At 51.3% G+C, this 20,373-nt stretch overlaps 1 protein-coding gene across 1 annotated transcript; it reads right to left on the bottom strand.

Annotated features, from left to right (window-relative positions):
- Positions 1 to 4,538: 4,538 nt before the first annotated feature.
- On the bottom strand, positions 4,539 to 19,048 carry STC2 (stanniocalcin 2). Its single transcript, XM_060094935.1, has 4 exons — positions 18,405 to 19,048; positions 16,199 to 16,341; positions 13,183 to 13,394; positions 4,539 to 8,088 (listed from the first exon to the last, which is right to left on the bottom strand). The coding sequence occupies exons 1-4, from the start codon at positions 18,553 to 18,555 to the stop codon at positions 7,686 to 7,688; spliced, it is 909 nt and encodes a 302-aa protein (XP_059950918.1). The 5' UTR covers positions 18,556 to 19,048; the 3' UTR covers positions 4,539 to 7,685.
- Between the last annotated feature and the right edge of the window lie 1,325 nt (positions 19,049 to 20,373).

Here is a 20,373-nt window from a genome sequence, read left to right as displayed (position 1 = left end):
TATCCCTTCTGTGCTCAGGCTTGCCCTGCTGGGTGAGTGTGAGCCTGAATGTGAAATGAGTTTTTCCCTAACTCCTCTGTTCAAGAACTGCCCCCATCTTCAGCATCAAAAGTGTGGAGAAGCTTCTACACTGCTGGGTCACCCCCATCATTTCTCCTGCAGAGGCGGGCGCCAGTCCCTGGGGACCACGGACCTGGAGGGCTTCAAGGGCAGTGGGCCTGGCAAGCCTGGAAGGCACTCTTCATTTTAAAGGTGCTATTCTTGGTCTGGAAACCCTAGTGAGTCCACTAGCGTTTTGCAGATCGGCCCCACTTCCTCTGAGAAGGCATTTGGACCCTATCCTGGGGCTCCATCTCATTCCTTTGTGCCTTTCATCGTTTTCCTTTTTAAAAATACATTCCTCTTCATTTCAGCTGAGTCATTTTCCTCCCCCTCCTTCTCTTCTTGACAGTCCCAGCAGCCGGAAGGAGCCCTGTCCCAAATCCTTGGCTACTCCAGGCCAGATCTTTTCCAAATGTCCAACTCTCAGGAACCTTGGCATCCAGTGGAGTGGGCTCTGGCCCCAAATCTCTCTCCTCCCTCATCTCTGTCAGTCTCTGCTTTCTTTCTCATTAAGGAGTTTATGAACTGGCTTTTCTGTGGGTCCCTTGCCTTGAGGTTTGCAGAGAGAGAGCCTGGCAGGAAGGCCCTCTGCTCCCAGCGTGTTGTTGCTGCCTGGCCCAACCTACCGCTTGGAGCTGCTCAGTATCCACCTAGTTAGGCTCTGCCCCCTTATGCCTGGTTCAAATTCCCACTGTGTGGGGCTGACCCCTCTATCCTGGCCATAGAATACTTTGTACCTGCCTCAGACAACTGCCAGGACAGTGGAAAGGATGGGACAGCTCACCCCTTCTGTGTTCTTGACTTTAGGCTCAAACCTTCCAAAATGGCCAGGAGGAATAATCCCCACTGTTGATATGGCATCCATGGTCTTCAGAGCATCTCCTGTGTATTGTCACTTTCGTATAGCTTCAGTCATTTCTCCTCACTACCCAGTGTGAGGGAAGCAGCGTAGCTGTTAGTTTCCTAGCTGAGGAAACAGGCTTACAAAGTTTAACTGATTTGCCAAGATCTCAGGGTCAGTCCTGATTTAGTTTTTCAGTCATTATTTTTTTTAAAAAAAGAGATTTACCAGGTACAAGACAAGTAAGTGTCTGGATCAATATTATGTCTCCTGACTCTAAAATTATTAGGCTTCCCAGTGACCTTTAATTCTGACACCCACTCACTGACTCTCTGACATGTCAGTGCCCCTTACAAGGACACAAGGATATATTTCCTTTAGGAGTTAAAGTGAATTGAAACTTATCTGATTTGACAAGTTGGCATCCTTTTAGGACAAGAGGTTTCATTCATTCATTCATTCCCACTGTGTGATGGCTGGGCCTCTGGAGAGACATGGAACTGTGTGCAGAGGTCAGTGTCTGCCCTTGTGACATTCATTTCCAAGGATGAACTTCAAACCCTACTTTAGATCTGAAGAATGTGCTGTAAAATCCTCCAGTCTGTCTTGGGGAAGCCAGTTACCATGGAAGGGAGGAAGGGAGACTAACCACCCTGAGACAGCCATGATTTGCGAGGCCTTGGGGGATGAGGTGTCACATGGAGAGGGAGAGAGAGAGAAGGGGATGAGGGTGGGGGCCAGGAGCACTGAGATGCCATCTTAAAGGGCCCATCCATCCATCTGGGAAGGCAGCTAACGCCATCTGGAGAAGAGACCAACCGCCCAGCAGAGCCCTTTCTAAGTTTCTGACCCACAAAATTGTGAGCAAAATAAAATCATTGTTTCAATCTACTATGTTTTGGGGGTTGTTGTTAACATTGCAATAAACAACCAGGACAAAATTCCAGGGCCTGGTCATCCACCCTGCATGAAGCCCTCTTTGGTGCCCCCAGTCCTCTGCGGAGTATTCTGCATGACTCACCAGGGCAAGCAGGCAAGTGGTCTCCATTCTTATTAGGTTGTCACTTCTTTTTACATGGCCGCTCCCCCTTAGCTTTAAGAACTATAAACGATCCTGGAAACTCTCCAATGGAATGTGGAATTAGCCGATTCTCCTCAGCACCTTGTGGACAATTGCCCTGCCTCTGAGAATTCCTGGAGGGGCTTCTCTTGTCTTTCCCATGCTTTAGTTCGCCAGGCAGACCTGATGTTACATGGTGGTAGGTGGGAATACACCCTCGAGTGCCAGGAGGCTTGGGTTCTCTGGGACATCAGAGTTCATCCTGGTGGGGCTCGTTTCACGCATAAGCTTAGGTTGGCTCTGTGGCTCCCCCCCCACACCGTTCTCTTCAGTGAGTGACTTTTGAGTCACTTACAGGTATTATTTCTGAGCCTCATTTTACATATAAAGAAACTGAGGCTCAAAGGCATCTTAACTTGCTTTTTCTGGGGAGTGATAAAAACTGAACTGCTTATGCTAGCAGCCACGCATGACTCCCAGCTCAAAGCTTGTATTGCTCTTTTCCTTCTTTTTCGCCACCCCTCCCCGCAAATACTTTTACATAAAACGTGTTCTCTGGACAAGGTTTGTCCCCTCCTCAGTAGGGTGCTTTCTTTTTTTTTTTTTGACTTTAGAATAAATTCAAATTTCCGTCTCCAGATTGCGGGACCCACAATTGCTCCTTTTGGAAACTTTGCTTAAATACTAGCCTATTTGGAAGATCTTCTAACCCTCCCACAGCCTCATTGTTCCTGAACCGGTGGACTGGAGCAGTCCTGAAGGTTGCGGGGAGGCAGCTGCGTTTCTGAACTCGGGGGTATTAAACCCACAGTTTCACATCAGGGGGGATGGATGGTAAGGCAGAGCAGGGTGAGCCCTGCCACCCCCTGGAGCTCGCTAGCCTTGCGATGGGCTCTAGGCAAGTTAAGATGCCTTTGAGCCTCAGTTTCTTTATATGTAAAATGAGGCTCAGAAATAATACCTGTAAGGCACCAGGCAGCGCATGGGGCACATAACAGATGCACAAGAAACTGCAACTATCGTGATGAGGGTGATGACAGTGGTGAAGATTTCAAGGAAGCCTGACGTCTCAGGCAGGGCTGGCGATCAGGTGGGTTTAGTGGAGACAACTCAATCTACATGGTGACACAAGCCAGCCACTGCCCAAATGATTTCCTCAGGGACACTTGAGAAGCGCCTTAAAAAAAAAATTACCCACATGCACAGAAAAGCAATGAGATGCCGTGATGTTCCTGCTCTTCCTTTAACCTGAACCAAAATCTGAGTCTTTGCAGAGAGGAAAGGTGAGAGCATCAATTTTCCTTTCCGTTCTAAAGCAGAACTCCTCAGAGGCCTGGTGTTATAAAGCTAAGAGTATAATTTATTCTTTCTCTAAGCCCTGTGTAAAATAGGAATAATACTGACTGGTTTAAATTTAAAAAGAAATCAGATGTGGAGGATCTAGGCCTGAAGTGGGGGAAAGCATGTGTGCTTAGAGTCACACATCTGGGTTTGAGTTCAGACCCCGCCCCCCTCACTAGCCACATGGTTTGGGAGAAGTTGCTTTACTTTTCTATACCTTGGTTTCTTCATCTGTAGTATGGGGATAAGACCTGCTACTTGTGGGACATACTGGGGATGAGATTACGTATGCAACGTGCCTAGTGTGGTCCTGGGCACATAGTAGGTATGCCAACGGTGGAGTAAATCAGGGACTCCAGCTCTGTTGTGTTGAGGCTTCCCTGCCTGTGCAGAGCCATTGAGCTTTTATTCCGGTGGCGTCCACTGCAGGCTCAGTCTGAAAGAAGGGGTGGCCAACTCCAAGGTCTGTGGACTCCAGAGGGAGCTGTGAGGACCGCCCTGATGGCCCTGGGCCAATCACAGGAAGCTCATCCTCCTCTTTGTCTGGGTGATCCAGGCAGGGTTTTGAACAGAGTTCCTGTGATGGAGGAGAAGCCCAGGGCGGTCTTCTTCCCTGGGTTCCCCTCCCTGTAAACTGAACATCCAGCATTTAAAAAAAATCTTTATTGAAGTATAGTTGATTTACAATGTGGTGTTAATTTCTGCTGTACAGCAAAGTGACTCAATTATACATAGAATATATATTCTTTTTTCATATTCTTTTCCATTATGGTTTATCACAGGATGCTGCATATAGATCCTTGTGCTACACAGTAGGACCTTGTTGTTGTCTTTTTTTTTTTTTTTTTTGGCTGCAACACGCAGCTTGCAGGATCTTGCCCTGAACCTGGGCCACCACAGTGAAAGCCCGGAATCTTAACCCCTAGGCCACCAGGGAAGTCCCAGAACCTTGTTTTGTATCCATTCTATATATAATAGTTTGCATCTGCTAATCTCAAACTCCCAATCCTTCCCTCCCCCAACCCCCTCCCCCTTGGCAACCACAAGTCTGTTCTCTATGTCTGTGAGTCTGTTTCTTTTTTGTAGATATCTGAACATACAGCATTTAAAATGGACTCAAACCCCACTTGCTCACAGTCATCTCCCTTGGCCCATCCAAAGCCCTCTCAGACAATAACGCTACTCAAGGGGAAGTCAATTATTTAAAACCTTTATTAATGCTTGGAGAAAGATAATGCAGTGTGACAATGTACAGGTCCTGCTGCCTAAATCCATAACAGAAACAGATATTATGACTTAGCGAGCTCACGTGGTACCAATGCTGAGATCGGATGAGGGTTGTTCTTCCTTAGGAAATGGGCCCTGGAAGCATTGTTTTCCCATGTTGTTCTAACGAAGACTTTTCCTTGGTTCGAGTTGAAATTTCTCTCCGTGTGTGTGTGTGTGTGTGTGTGTGTGTGTGTGTGTGTGTGTGTCAAAGTATGACTATAGCTCTGGGCTGGCGTTTTCTATTTTAGTTTTGAGTGTTAGCATTTCACTCTACTCAGGCTTCTCACTTCAGAATAACAGGGCTATTTATTGATACAAAGGAGAGGTGTTTGGATCATCTTGTTAAGATGCAAGGCTCAAAATAAACATCATATCTTTATTTGGAATCCACATCCTTCCTCAAAGGAAGGCTCAAGAGCAAATTTGTATGAAGTACGAAGCCCCAAGTTCAGGGCCTATTTTTAAGGATGATTTTGCTTACATTTTAGATTGTACAAATGCCTCTGTCCATGCTTACAGAAATTTGGATTTTCCTCAGTTTTGAGATAAAAAATCTCAGCAATAAATACTATTGTAGGCTTCAAAACATTAGGAACCAGAATGCAAGGATTTCTACCCGACTTTTGAGAAGAAACAAAACAGTGGCATGAAAAATATACAACAGAGATCAGTGAGGGGGTTCAAATCAACATAGTAAGCAATTTTATGCCTTGGGGGAAAACACTGAGATAATAAATACAAATGACAAATATTTACAATAGAAGCAACACATGGGACGTCAGGAGCGAACACGTAAAATAGTTACACTGAGGAAAACATAAAAGTGATGCCTTTCACCCATCCAGCCCAGGAGCCGGCGAACAAATGAACAGCTGACCCAGCAACGCGAGAGAATGTTATTGCTTCAGCTTTTGAGTGATGTAAGGAAAACAGTCCACGTGCTGCGCGGCTTGAGACACGTTCTCAAGGCATAAGCAGTGAGGGCATCCACCGCTTATGTTTGTGGCTTGAACGTAAACCGAACACGGTTTATGTTCGGTTGCCATGGCAGAGCCTGACACACCGGTCCTCCTCCCTCCGAGGGCAGAGCCGGATTAAGTGCACCATCTCCTCCTCTTTCTGCAGCTCTAGCTCTCTCTAGGTGCTTCTCTCAGCCTTTTGTCCCCCTCCCCTGACACCCAAATGGTTTCTTTCCAACATGGATCATGAAAGATTGGGGAAATGACGCTCCGGCACCAGGTCTTGGCAGCAATGAGATTGGATTTGGGTTATATAAACACTAGCTGTGCTTTGGGTAAGGGCATTCTGTGGAACAAATCATTTTCGAGTAGATAAATTTAGCTTCTTTATCTCTGGCTTCAGGTTGCTTTCAGGGAAAGCTATGTAAATGGAGGATGCATACTTTTTTGCCCAGTCACTAGAACAGCAGTCAGCAAACTCAGGCCCAAGTGCCAAGTCCAGTTGGGTCCCTGTTAAATAAACTTTTAATGGCGTGGAGCCAAGCCTATTTGGTATGTGTTGTCTACGTATGTCTGCTTTCAGGCGACAAAGGCTTAGTTGAGTAGCTGCAACAGAAAGCATACAACCTGCCAAACCGAAAATAGTGTATTCCCTATCTGGACCTTTATAGCGAAGGTCTGCCGACCCCTGCTCTAGAAGGACCTGGCCCAGCACATCCATCCACTCCTTGCAATACTGGGCTCCTGTCTGAGTACTGGCTGCAAGAAAGGATAAGCTTTAATTTGTAGCCTGTTGGGAAAGAGAAGTAAAGGCCTATCTCTGAAACCTCTTCAGTAACCACGAGCCATCCACTGCTGACGATTTCTGTTCTAATCTTCTCCCTGTATCTTTACTTCTGTCTCTCCTCTCTGCCTTTCTTTTGTTTACTCTGACTCCTTTTCTTATTGCTAAATTTTCTATCTGGATCTGGGAAATCTCGTCCCTCAGCGATTTTCAGCAGTCTCCTCCATTTATGCAAAAGGTCGGCATTCCTTGGTGAAAATTACTGAGTAGTCCTTCTGTGTTCCCCTTTTCCATCCTCCAGCACGGAGAGGCCAGCTTTCCAACTTGGCCTCATGGAATCCAGGGTACGGTGCTTTATCTGTCTTGGCTGAGGGTCAAGGTGAGATGCCGAAATGCAAAAGGAAATCTGTCAAATGCACTCCTCCTGTGTGCATTTTCCTCCAGGTGTGGCTTTGCCCTAAGTGGCAATGCGCCCACGTCAGGCAGTCAGATGTACGGCTACACTGCTCTTTGATTCCTTTAAAAATAGCACTAAAAACAATTCAGCCCCCAAAGATGGGTTGTTTTTTGTTTTCCCTTGAGCTGGTTTTAATGACCCAGTTGCTTTGTTTGAAAGCTATTTATTTAGACGACAGATATGGAGATGTAACTGGATAAATAAAAAAAAAGTGAAATCGAGACGTGAAGCAGTGGTTAAAATACAAACACACAGGGGCCACTCCCTCGGACAGGGTACCCCAGACAGAACAATGGCTCAGAAATTACACTTAGAACCCTCACCCGCCCCTTCCCAAGTTGCTCCAAATCTCAAGGTCCCATGCAAGAAACTGGATTTGGTTTGGCACCGAGCACCCACACGGCCCCTGCTTCCTCTCCACCCTTCTCCCGATTCCCAGGGAGATTTTCACACCCACTCCTTCACCGGAATCCAGCTGCCCTCCACCAAGACAGCACCAGAAGCTGCGGTCTGGGCCGCGATCCAGCCCCAGGGGTCACCCCCGCCCCTCCCCATCGCCTCCCACAGCAGAGGGAACCGCAGGATGCCGCCCAGGGGCTCCGCGGATGGAAAGGAGGCAAAGTTGCAATGAGGACGCCGGATGGCTCCCTCCCTTCGGGATGTGCAGGTGCGGGACCCAGCGGGCATCGCTGCTGCCCAGGGAGTCTCCGCTTCACCTGTTCATGCCGCTAACGTACACCTCCATCAAGTCTGCAATCCCCATCAAATCCTGCGTGTGACATCCCCCCTCTTGAATGGCAAATGTTTTGGAATGTCCAGAGAGAAGAAAATGGACGGCGTGGAGGAACGATTTCCCGGCCGGGCCTTTCGTTTCACCTCCGGATATCAGAATACTCGGACTGTTCATCCTCCCACTCGCTGCTTCCAGAAGTTCCCTGGGCCCCGTGGCCGGCCGCTCTGCCCCGGGTGTGGGCGTTTGCGTGGCTCTTGCTACCTCGCTCGCCCTTGGCACCTCGGCGGGTCTCCTGACTGCTGGGCTCCGAGAGGTGGTGACCTGCTTCGCCGTGGTGGCCCCTGGAGACCTTGGCCCTGTGGCCCTGGAGCTGGCGCTCGGGAGGCGCCGTGGGAGGCCTCTGGATGGCCGAGGTGCAGAAACTCAAGATGGAGCACAGACTTCCCCAGTTCTGCTCACACTGAGCCTGGACGCTGTGCGTGATGGCCTCCTTCACCTCCTCCCCACAGGTCAGCAATAGGTTCACCAGGTCCACGTAGGGTCTGGAGATTGAGAGAGAGACCCAGGATGCAGTATGCCTGCAGAGGGCAGGACCGATATACCAGGGGAGAGGGATGTGACCAACACTTGGCCTGGGTTTGGTTTGGTGGAAGATCTTTCTGGAACTACTTGAAGCCTTTACCCCTATTCTTTGGAGTACTGGTCTCAACCAACATGGACTGGGTGGCCATTAAGGACTGGGCTCCATGCTGGGCATTGAAGAGAATTGGAGGCTGGGGAGAGAGCCTACCACAAGATAAAGGGCCAGTGAGGGACTTCCCTGGCTGTCCTGTGGCTAGGAAGCCACGCTTCCACTGCAGGGGGCTGGGTTCGATCCCTGGCTGGGGAACTAAGATCCCGAATGCCATGCACAAAGAAAAGGGCCGGTGACAATTCACAGGTGCATATGCTAGAAGTCTAGGAAGAATCTCTGGGGACGGGGGGCAAGAACGCCAGCTGAGTGAATAAGAGGGCAGGGGCGCTCCGGGTCTGTTTAGGGTGTGCTAACTAGGAGGGTTTTAGCGGGTGTGGAACTGGGTCTTCGAGCCAGTGGAATACTTAGGCAAATGGTGAAGGGCCTTAAATACCAAACTGAGGAGTCTTTATGGCAGGGAAGCGAAGCTGGCTGGCTTTGCACTCGGTGTCCTTCTCCTAGGTGAGCTTTGTACGTGAGGCTCCCAAGAAACCATCTTACCCATGGTCTGTGTTTGCCCCTGGTTTGGGCTCATGGTGATAAAGGGTGTTTTGGGAAGTTTCTGGGTGCACTCTCCTCTGTACCTGGAGGAGTCCGGAACAGGCAGAGAAGGGTGGCGGGGGGGGGGGGATGTGAATTCCCACAGAGCTCTTCCCCTCCTTGGTAGCAGAGGCCGAGGTGGGGGAATGGCTGTCTAAGCACCTCTATGCTTCCAATCTGGGCTTCCCCACAACGGGAGATGAGGGAGGGGAGAGCTGGCTGAGAGGGGTCTATGTGCTTGGGACGAGAGCCAGCTGTCTGTGAAATAAGCACGCTGGGATCCCAAGGGGAGGGCCAGTTGCTCAGGCCATCCCAGCTGCCCCGGGTTGTTGTTTAGGAAAGTGCTGGAGGACCACGTCATGCAAACCTTCCGCCTGCGGGTGGGAGGTGTGTGCAGAAAACTGGAGCAGTGTGTGCCTGCTTCTTATATTTTGGGGCCCATCTGGCAAAAGGTACCCCCCGGCAATGGGCTCTCCTGGCCCACTCACTGAGCCTTTCTTACATCTCACTGGCCTTTTAAGATCCCCAAGGTGGGAGAGGGGTATGGAGTGTTCCATGTGGCTAACCAGCTTTCTTAAGCAGTCCTTACTGGCAGAATTTCTGGATATCTCTGATCATGAACATGGAAGCTCTGGGCCATCCCTTTGGGCAGGAAGTCACTCTGGAACGTGAGATCATTTGTAAGAAGAAGAACAAGAATTTTTTTTTCCTCTGTGAGCCTGGACTGCCTGGGGGGCTGCATTATAGCCCATTTAATCTTTTCTCTGCAAGTTGACAGTTGCCGCCAAGCAGGAAGAGCAGATTGTGTTTTGAGACTTGTGAAGTAGTTTACTGCCGTTTTTATGAATTAGTCCTCAAGTTGTAATTGAGTGAACTGTCCTCATTTCATCGATATAAAAAAGGAGACGAGGTGGGGGGGTGGGGGGGAAGGTGGCTTGGAAGCTTCTGGGCTGGGAAGGCCTGGGGCTGGGCTGAGAGTGGAGAGGAGGACTGTTCTGGCTGATAGAGATCAAGCTGCCTTTTAAGGCCTACTTGATGCCTTCAGAGTCAGAGAGTCTGGGCATGGCTGATGGGCAGGGTGCTGAAACTCTCTAAGGCAGGCCCCTAACCGTGACAAGGACAGTGATGACCCAAGTCTGCTTGAGTTAAGAGACGAGGGCATGGGGCAACACAAGGGAAATGCTCCCTGCAGGTCTGTTTCCTTCCATCTTTTGAAAACTAGCAACTGACTGCCTCAGGGAGGTCAGGGTCACCGAGTATATCTGCTAGAGCAGCATCGGGATTTTAGCACCTGATCCTACCGGCCACCCCCTGGGGCTAGATGGGCAAATCGTGGAGGCTGAGCATCTGTCCTTTTGGGATGCTCTCCTTCACGTGTCTTTCCCCAGAGTAAGGGGAGACCCTCTTGGGAATGCACAGACTGCCTCTTGGCCTCCTTTGCCAGGGCGTCCTGCCCACCAGATGAGCTCTCTGAATCCCGAGGCGGTCCCGGAAGGCTGGACTAGCCCACGCTCTCTTCTGCCCTCAGCGCTGTCGGCTGGGGAGAAAGCTGTGAACTGTGGGGAGGGCTGTGTGTTCATCGAAGCTTGTTTCGAGCTGGCACGGTGCCTCCTCCGGCTGCTAGCTGAGCCCGTGTCTAATGACAAAGCCCAGCTCTCTCCACTGGGCGTCAGCAAGGCGAAAAGAGTTTTTAAAATGCTTGGAGCGGGACGTGCCTGGAGGCTGCCAGCACTCAGTGACAGGGGGTGTGGTGGCCAAGCGGTTGATATGGAGGAGGTGGGATGGGAAGGGGTGAGGGGAACGGAGGGTTCGAAGGAAGTCCCTTTAACTGAACATGTTTTGGGGTGGATGAGGATCCGGTTGAGGGATGCGGGTGACGTGCAATCTGGAGTGACTATGATTTCCTCCTCTCTAGAGGGAAGAGCAAATTCAGTTTTCATTTTCTTATCTGTGGCCAATGTCACACATTCTTAAATGGTCTTCTTGATATTTGGGGACTGATGGGATCTTTTGTGCCCAAATCAGTTAAGATAGTTAAAAAACAAAAACCTCAGTTCAGCTTGAAGTACTAGTTGACGCAGTGTGTAGTCGTGGCTTCAGAAGGGAAGGCAGTGGGGATTTGTGGGGAGCTAGAGGTGCCGGCTTAGCAGGAGGCAAGATGACTTGTATGCAGACACACTGAGAATTTAAGAAAATGGCCCAGGTTTGCTTTTGGGATGGACCACCAGCATTTCCAGAGCAGGCCTGGGTGGGGGCTATGTGTTGGCTCTAAATGATGTAAGGAGTCCTTTGGAAGTCAGGGTCCCATGGCCCCATGGACCATGTTTCCATAGAGGAGATGTCAGAAAGCCACAGCACTTTACCTCTCCTTAAATTCAAGGTGGGGAGGGTGGTGAAAAACCTCAAAACCTTCATTTCCCCACAGAAGACGTTTCCCCAGAAAGACAAAGTCTTCTTGGCTCCAAGAATGTACCACAGAATTAAAAACTAGTGCCCCGTCATCCATTCTTGAGGCCAACAAACTATCTCTAAAGGATGACAGTGGGCTGAGGACAAATGACTTCATGAGTTTCTCAGCCATGGGGTGTCTGCCTCTTGCAGGGGCACCTTGAAGGGAGGAAATTTCACAGTGCTCTGCTGGTGTAATGGGGCTGTTTCTGAGAAAAGGGAAAAATCCTGCCACATTTGGGGACCACTGAGCCTTTAGCTGGTCTAGGGGGGAGAATGCAGCCTAGGTTACAAGGAGGTTTGAGGTCTATTCCTGACAACTGGCTTCAGAATCACCAATTCCTAAGTTGAAAAGTAGGAATTGAACCTCAGAGTAAGACCTTTAACCTCTTAGCTTCACTTTCTTCCTCTGTTATATGGGGACAGGATTTTCTGGCTTGTAGCATTGTTGGGAAAGATAAATGAGATAATCCAGGTAAAGTCTCTGGCCAAAGGGCCTGGCCCACTCAGAAAATGATAGTTATTGTTATTGCTATTGTTGTTGATGTTATTGTTGCTTTGTTTTTCTATAGGGATTTGGAAGAATAGAAAATATTTTATCAGGTGTTAGTGTAACTCAAGGAAAAGCCACATCGGTTTGCTCTTGGCAAGAGCTGCTGGCAGAGATTCATGGTGAATCTTATAATTCTAACACTGCACCAAGGGGTGCTGCAAGATACCTAGAGCCTCATAATCAAGTGGAAAGTGACAGGTGACGGTTGCTGTCCTCTGTGATCTAAGTGGTGTATGTGGGGGTGGGGAGTGGCCTGTTTAGCGACATAGCTGGGGGAGGCCATGGCACAAACTAAGGAGCAAGAGTTCATAAAATTGTACTGATTTGGCTCAGTAAGTCACTGTGTAAAGACTAACAGTGCTGTGACTTGTACTGGGCTGCTTAGCTAGTAGCTTGCTTTCTGCCCTAAGTCCCCAAGGAAGGCGCCATTGTAACCTTCAGGGGCTACTGTGTTAGAAGCAACTATGTGCCCACATGCTTTACTACTCTGCAAAATTTAGGATTCTATAGGGATGTTTTTTAAGGAAGGAGATGTCCTGGGTTTAGGATCGAATTGCAAGTCTTCCAATAAGTATGTTCCTATTTCCTCACTTTGGCATAAAGGTGTTTAGCTGATTAAAGTTTTTGTCATTTGTTTTGCATTTTCTCTGGGACGGCGTTAATGTTAGAGAAGGTGAACTGGACCTTCTAAAGGAAAAGAGAGCTTATGGAGGCAGGAAAAAAAGCTATTGGTATGTAAGAGTGTAAGTCCTGGAGTCCGACCGCCTGGCTCCTTACACTGGCTTTGCCTTTCATTGTCTGTGCGACCTTTACCGCAGTGAATCTCAGTTTTCTTATCTGTAAAATGGAGATGAGAATGGTACCCAGCTCACGGCGCTGTCATGTGGATCAAGTGAAAAATTCATATGAAGCCCTTAGCACAATACCTGGCACTTAGTACATGCACAACATATATTATCAGCTCTCGGCCGTCTGCCGGGACACCTGCATGGCTACTTGGAACACTCTGGCACTGTTGGGATCTTGGCTGAGGGGAAGACGAAAGGTATTTCCGAATTCTACACATCTCATGCTCGGTGAAAATATTTCCTGTGGCTACTGCTTAGGATTTCGAAACCGATGGTGGAAATTTCTTTTGCTTTTCCTGAAGGCCAGCTGGAAGGGGACTCCCAGGGAGTCAGTGCGCAGCTTTCTGAGGTAAACCACAACCTTCCCAGTTTGACAGGAGAGTTCAGCCTCTACAAACCAGCCCCTCAAACCGAGGAAGACTCTCCTCCAGCCCCAGCAGGCCTCCCCTTCCTCTATCCTAGTTGCACCATTCCCTTCCCCCCCACCCCCCTGCCCCCAGAGGGCAGCACTCACTCGTGCAGCAGTAAGTCCTTGAAGTGGATCATCTCCACCATCACCCGGGTGTTCTCCTGGGCGGCAGAGCACAGGTCGTGCTTGAGGTAGCATTCCCGCTGTAACTGGAACACCATCTCCTTGATAGCCGGGCACTTCCGGCTTATGCAGCCGAATCTGTGCCGCAGAGCATGGGCCTTACACTTCAAGGCATCTTTGATGAAGGACTTGCCCTGAGAGCAGAGGGGACAGCGGAGGGAGAGGGGGGCGGAAGAGACCAGTCCTTGTTACACACTTCGACTTTTTTACCGTTTTGGGGCTTACAAGGGATTTTTCTGACAACTGAACTCCAAGGCCCTGCCGCACACAGACACCCTTGCAGGGGACAGGCTGAGGCTACATCAGGAGGTCCGTCCAGAGTGACGTGATACCCCCGCATTCGGCCCCAAAGAATGTTCCTCGGGAGACAAACGCATCGGCCTCCTTCCTCCTGACCTGCTCTGCTAGGCTTCCTGGTCCTGGGCCTCCCATGGCCCTCTATCCTCAAGGCGGCCCACTGTTGGCCGTTTGGTGGCAACGCTTCTGGAACACAAAGGGGAATTTGGCCAGGCATAAATCCAGAACTCCTTGGTGGTGCCCAGCAAGAGTTTTTCTCAAGTAGAAAGCGCCTGTTTGTCCAAATCTCACATCTTTCCTTGTTCCTTCTAGTGATGTCAAGATCGGGTGCTAGCTGGGCCTCCCTTCTCTGTCTCAGTGCCTCCTGCCACCCCCAGCCCATACTCTCTCTTGTCTCCTCCTAGCCTTTAAGGAGGAGCATTCTTTTCCTTTTTGAAAGCAATTCGACTCCTTTAAACTGTTAGGGTTATTGCCTCTAAAAGGCCCGCCTGGCACACTGCCTGGCAGCATCTGGAGCCTGAACTGCCCAACTGACAGCCCCTCCCCCATGCTCCCGGCCTCTGAGTGGCGAAGGCAGCCAGGCATACATCTGGCCTACAGTTCTCTTTCCTGGCAACCCCATTAGATTGCTCTTATCCTAGAAAGGAGACAGCTGTTCGGGGTGTGGCGGTGAGCCCGGGCCGGCAGCTCCCTTATCAACCTCTCGGGGCAGAGAGGCACTGTGGGATACCTACCCAGGGATCCCCACACCCCGCTTACTATAGAAACAAGCTGTCGTTGGAGAGGCCACCCCCTGTTTTTAGACAGGCGCGGACGTACCGGGGTTGAGAAAGTGAATGGGTTTAGGTTGGAAGTGGGAAGCCAGCCAGCATGTTTATTTCAGTTCTCTCCTTTAGAAGCAGTTGAAATGTCTACAGATAGTGTCTGATCACTGAAAAACCACCTCCCCGTAGCCCCCTTTCCTCTGACTCTCCAGTGGGAGCCAAATAGGATGGAGGGTAGGGTGTGCCAGTTTATTAAGTAGTTATGGGCTGAGGTCTGACTTGAAAGGGATGCTTCTAACTTGAGAACATACTGCTGTTGGTTGAGAAGAAAAAAGGAAGATTAATTTATGCGAGGGCTGCAGTAATATGTTCTTGGTATTCTTCCCTGACATCCTGCGGGATCGCCCTGAAATACACATCTTTCCTCCGGATTTCCTATTACGTTTCCTAATTCCAGTTAATCCAGAAGGGATGCTTTATTAGGGAGTCTCAAGGAGTTCAAACGTTCTACTCTTCTTTCCTTCCCCGGTTTCTGTTTCCCCTGCTGCCACCCCACATCCTCTGTAAGGGAGGCTGCCAGCCCTGTCATATTGCTTTCTGGTTCCCAGGCGTTGCTTTGTCAGGCTCTCTACAGGATGTCAGTACATGGTGACTGGTGATGTTCATAAATCACACCTAAACTGTTGGCCTCCTCCAAACACTGTCATGGCTCTCCAATGAAATGGGAGAGGAAGTCTGTAACAACTACAGGGTACTTCATAGTGCATATATGGGCTGGGGAGGACCTGAAGGAGATGAGCCTAATGCTCCGCTCCATCTGAAATGTGTTTGGATCGTGGGCACTGGAGCCATAAAGTTGCTTGTTGGGTTCATTTCCTGCCCACAGAGCAACTGGGCTTTACCCTGGGGACCCTGGGAAAACTGAAGTGGGTCAGGCCCTGACTATATGTATTATATAGAGCAGGACTCATTCAGGGTTCTGACTTTTCAGGTTGGGAAAGGAGGATCTACTACCAAGGAGGGAGAAAAGTCTGCTCTTGTGGAGGCCCTGATTTATCCATGCTACACGCCCACATGCCCTCTACATTTATTTATTTATTTATTTTTGGCTGTGTTGGGTCTTTGTCGCTGCGCGTGGGCTTTCTCTAGTTGAGGCGAGCGGGGGCTTCTCTTGTTGCGGAGCACAGGCTCTAGGCGTGCGGACTTCAGCAGTTGTGGCTCGCGGGCTCTAGAGTGCAGGCTCAGTAGCTGTGGCGCACGGGCTTCGTTGCTCCGCAGCATGTGGGATCTTCCCTGACCAGGGATTGAACCCGTGTCCTCTGCATTGGCAGATGGATTCTTAACCACTGCGCCACCAGGGAAGCCCCCCACATGCCCTCTAAGAGATGATGAATTTCTACAAATTTTGTGTCTCTTTTATTCTTGAAAATCGCTTTCATCATGGTCAGTTGGAGTCCTTGCCCTTCCCCCCTCAACCTACTGCTCCTAAATGTGATGGGCCTTGCAGACTGGGTTCTGGGTAGCCAGACATCCTTAGGTGTCCCTTAGAAGGGGTTTATTATTTATTATGACTTTTGTCTTCTCTGCTAAGAATCCTCAGATAAGTGTTCAAATTGGTCTCCATTCCACTCTGTGTGTGGAGACACAGTTGAAGAGTGGAGAAGGATTTAGCCTACACGACAGGTCCAGAAAGCTGAACTCCAGGAGTGGAGTGGGGAGTCATTGGCAGCCTGCTGCTCACCTAGAAGGTCTCTGGCAAGTGCTAAAACCCACCATGACGATCAGCTAAGAAAATCTGTTAACAAGTCTTTCCAATGAACATTTCGATCACGCTATGCTAACACAAAACATTCTTGGTGCTCAATATGGTTTTTTACCTGGGCATCGAATTTTCCAGCGTTGTGCAGAAAAGTCATGCAAATTCCATGTAAGCCCCGTATCTCACAAGAGTTGTTCTCGAAACATTCAAACACGCCACACCCCACATCGCCAGCGTTGACCAAGCAGTGCTGGATTTCCGCTAAAATGAGAATTACATACAATCATATACAAAATTCTCAGCCATGCTGGGGAGTGCAGAGAGGCCGGTTGAAATAAAAGTAATGACTAAAAGAAAATTTAAGAAAAAAAGTTAGAAGTGACTATTTCAGGATCTAAAAAACCAGGGAAAGAACATTTCATCACTTAATCTACTTATGAAAATGTATTTGTAAATATTTGTAAAAAATTAGCCAAACCTACATTGCGAAAGTCACAATCAGAAGTTAGGTCTGAACACTCCATTTTTCATCCTTCTCATCTTATTAAAGTATTTGTGGGAATACTTAGTTTGAAAGCATAAGATATTTCAGCTTTCTAAACCCACAGACAAAAATAAAATTTCAACCGATTAGCTTGCTCTTTCCCTTCTGTACTTCATCAATGAAATACCCTTCTCTACTTGGATGAAGCTGCTGCTATTAAATCAAGGTCATTTCCTTCCTGACCCCCCAATGAAAGCGTCCAAAAAGCAGTTTCAATTCAGCTTTATGATTCAACATCTAAAAATCAAAACAAAATTCCTATTAAGGCAGCGCCTCCAAACCATCCGCATTAAAAATACCAGGCTAGGGAAGCTGCGGTTTGCAAGCAAGCTCAGGAATAGAGTCAGATGCGGGCTAGTCTGCAGAAACGCAGCCTTCGCAGTTAGAGGCTCCTTTTAAACAGAGGTCCGGGGTGAGATGTCGCTTCATCCCCTAGAATTCCCGCGGCCCGGGAGTTTGCTGCCCTCCTTCGCAGAACGTGGCCCTAATTTGTCTCTGTGAAAGGACAGGCTGCGAGGGAGTTAACTGTCAGGCTGCCGCGCGCAAAGCCTGTCTTCCTTCCCTCCCCCTACCCAATTCCTTGACTTAAACCAACCACAAAATTACATCAGAAAAGTATATTTTGGAAGAAGGGCGGGGTCGGAGGAGATAATCCACATTCAGATTAAATCTGCGGAGAGAATGAGGGGCGTGTATTTATTGAGGGTCCCCAACTAGCGAAAATCACGTTCGATTCTCAGGGAAAGCTCTGGGACTTTCCCTGAGGAGAGGGTGGGTGAGGGTCCTAGGATGAGCGGGGCGCGGGCCGCGGGTGCTGGCACCCGCCTATGGAGGTGGGAGACTCCCGGATGACCCCACGCGCGGCCCCGGCGCGCCGGCCAGGAGCGCGCAGGGCCGCGATTCACTCGTTCCGGGCGTCGCTAATGGGCACTCGTGCATTCCTGCTCGTGCGGTGAGCGCACGCACGCCGCCCCCGGGTTCGCAGGCCCCCTAAATAAAGGGAGGGCCGTGAAGAGCGAAGGAGCTGTAGGCAGATTTTCTTCCTCTCCAGGAGGCTGGGAAAAGGGCCAGCCCCGAGCCCTGCACGCCTGGCTGTGCTCGGCAGCTTGTGGGTGAGCGGAGAGCCGGTCGAGCAGCTGCGGCGCACGGTTCGGGCCGTGTCACCATTTCTTCCCTTGCTGACCTGCCCTGGAGAGGGGGACGGCGGCAGCACCGCAGAGGTACGCTTTTGCGCCACCCGCCCCTACCCCTTCCGAAAGGAATGCCCCCTAAGGGGAAAGTTCAAAATGCAATTTGTCTCGCCTACAAAGTTCTCGGATGTCGGGCATCTTTTGAGGAAGGGGAGAAGCGGTCCTGCCGCGGCCCGCCGGCTGGGAAGAGAAGTTCTCCGGGTTCAAGGCGCAGCCCCACTCCGGGGACCCTCCGTGCCTCCCGCTAGCCGGTCAGGATGGAGCAGGGAGCTCTGAACCGGACCGGGGACTCCGGAGCCGGCACTGGCCGCGTCAGACGCTGCTTCACTTACCCTCGACCCAGGGAGGACAGCAACAAGTCCTGCCCCAGCCATTTCATCACCCTGCCAGCACGTGCGGATTCCGGGCGCGCGGAGCCCGGCGCGGACCTCGCTTTGCCTCGCGCTTTCCTTTGCACGTCCTACGCCACCCCAAGAGTTTGCGCGGCCCAGGGTGGGCGCCCAGTTCCGGGCGAAGCGCCCGGGGCGCTCTGCGTGGGTGCCGGGTGTCTTCTCCCAGCAGCTCCCCGCCGCTGGGGCGCACGCACTTACCTGTGTTCTGCAAGGACAGACGGCCTTTCTGCTGGGATCCCCTGTCTTGGGGACCTTCGGGCGGATTGGTGGCGTCGGTCCCTCGCGCCGGGTCGAAGGTAGCCAACACCAAAGCCAGGGTCACGAACTGGCGCAGCCGCTCGGCACACATGGTTCTTGGTAAACCTCCCGCCCGGAGACCTGGATTCTTTGTGCTCCCCTCCTCCTCTTCCTCCTCCTTCTCCGCTTCCCCTCCTCCTCCCACTCTTCCTCCTCGCTCGCCTTTTCCCTCCTTGCGGCCGCGGCTCGGATAGAGGTTACCCAGCGCCCTCCCGTAGCTCTCTGGAGAGCATGTGACCAGGCCGTTAGCGGCGCCGCGAGTGCCCGGCAATGGCAGGGATGGTGCCTCAAATATCCCTGGAAGCTCTGGTGTCACTTGAATGAAGGAGTCGAGCAGGTGTTGTCCCGGCGGCTGGACCAATCCGAGACCCCCGCCCGTTTGACAACACGGTCGGGAGGCGTGGCCTGTGCCCAACTACTACGGGAGGAAGCCGAGCGCCGCTGGGAGCGCCTGACAAAGTTGCAGACCTGGCGGCGGCCACGCGTTTGCGTGCGTGTGTGAGTGTGTGAGAGCGCGGCCGGAGATGCATGCGCGTGTGCGGGTGCTCGAGGGCAATGGCCGAACGGACTTAAAAAAATAAAAGCGAATTCCAGCTCCGGTTGCAGCTAAAGAAGGGCGAGAGGGGACAGTTTGCGCTGGGACAGCGTCCGCCCGGGCTCCTGACTCGAAATCACACCCGCATCGGGCTGGGAAAGTTTCCTCTTTCTGCCTATTGGAATTCACTTGAGATTCCCAGCCCCGAGGATTGGAGAAGTTTCCTGGATACAGTGATGCTGGGGCCAAACTGGGCACACATGGGAATTCCTGGCGTTGTGACGCTTTGCATTAAAAAAAAATCCCTCAAACTATTTAAGATAGGATCAGAGCACTAGATATAGGACTTAGCCTGCGCGACTGCCCCATCTTCCTCTTTTCGCCCCTCTTTGGTGGGCCTTGGTGTCAGATTCTCGCCCCTCCCTCGGTCCAGACGGATTCCGGGCTGGGCTGCAGGGATCCAGGTGACTGACTGGACCGGCATCATTTCCAGGCGGGGGGCTGGGAGGCCCAGGAAGCCCTGAGTCAGCCCGCCGAGGAGCATCGCGTGCCCCAGAGGCTGGAGCTTGAAAGGCAACTTTACGCGTCTCCAAACATACTCTTCCATTTTCTCAAAGCGCTACTCGCCACCCCATTCTGGTTCCCTTTACTCTTCATTCATCGGATGGAAAAGGTCAAAAAATTCTCCCCAAACCCTAAAGACAAAACCCGAGAGAATTCTCTCCGTCTCTTTTTCTTGTTCGAGCTCCCTCCCCAAGCACGGCCGGGGCTGGATTGCCCCCGACCGCTTTCTCCCCCGGCCTGCGGAAGCAGGGAGAAAGTTGGGCGCCGCTCGGAGCGCCTCTTCCCCCGCTGTGTGTGTACGTGTGCACGCTCACGTCTCCCCGGCGCCTGGGCTGGGGACAGGAACTGCTCCGGGCACCGTCAGTCCGACGGCGCTGCTCTGGGGGCTTGCAGGGCTGGGGGAGGGCGGGGACGCGAGCGCCGCGCCACTCACCCCGGCTTGACGCGTCCTCGCCCCTCCCCCGCCGTCTCCATCCTCCTCCTGGAGAACAGGTGAGCCCGGGTACCAGCTCCCACCCCCCGCGCCGGCCCCGGCCCGGGCCCCGCTCTGCTCCCTGCCCTCTGCGGTAATTCGCCGGGGAGGTTTCATCACCCACTGCCCGTGGCGACGCGGCCCAGGGTCTCCGCGGCGGGGCGCACTGCGAGCCTCGTTGGGGCAGCCATGTGACACTGTTGGGGGAGGGGGTGCGGAGACGCTGGGGCCGGGTCATCCTCCGGCCGCCGTTCGGCTTCCAAAGCTCCCTTCCCAGGGTTCCGGATGCGCGAGGGCGT

The sequence above is a fragment of the Mesoplodon densirostris genome, chromosome 3 (genome assembly GCF_025265405.1).
Source record: "Mesoplodon densirostris isolate mMesDen1 chromosome 3, mMesDen1 primary haplotype, whole genome shotgun sequence".
In the NCBI taxonomy this organism is placed as follows: Eukaryota; Metazoa; Chordata; class Mammalia; order Artiodactyla; family Ziphiidae; genus Mesoplodon; species Mesoplodon densirostris.
This window is presented reverse-complemented; position numbering and strand designations above follow the sequence as displayed.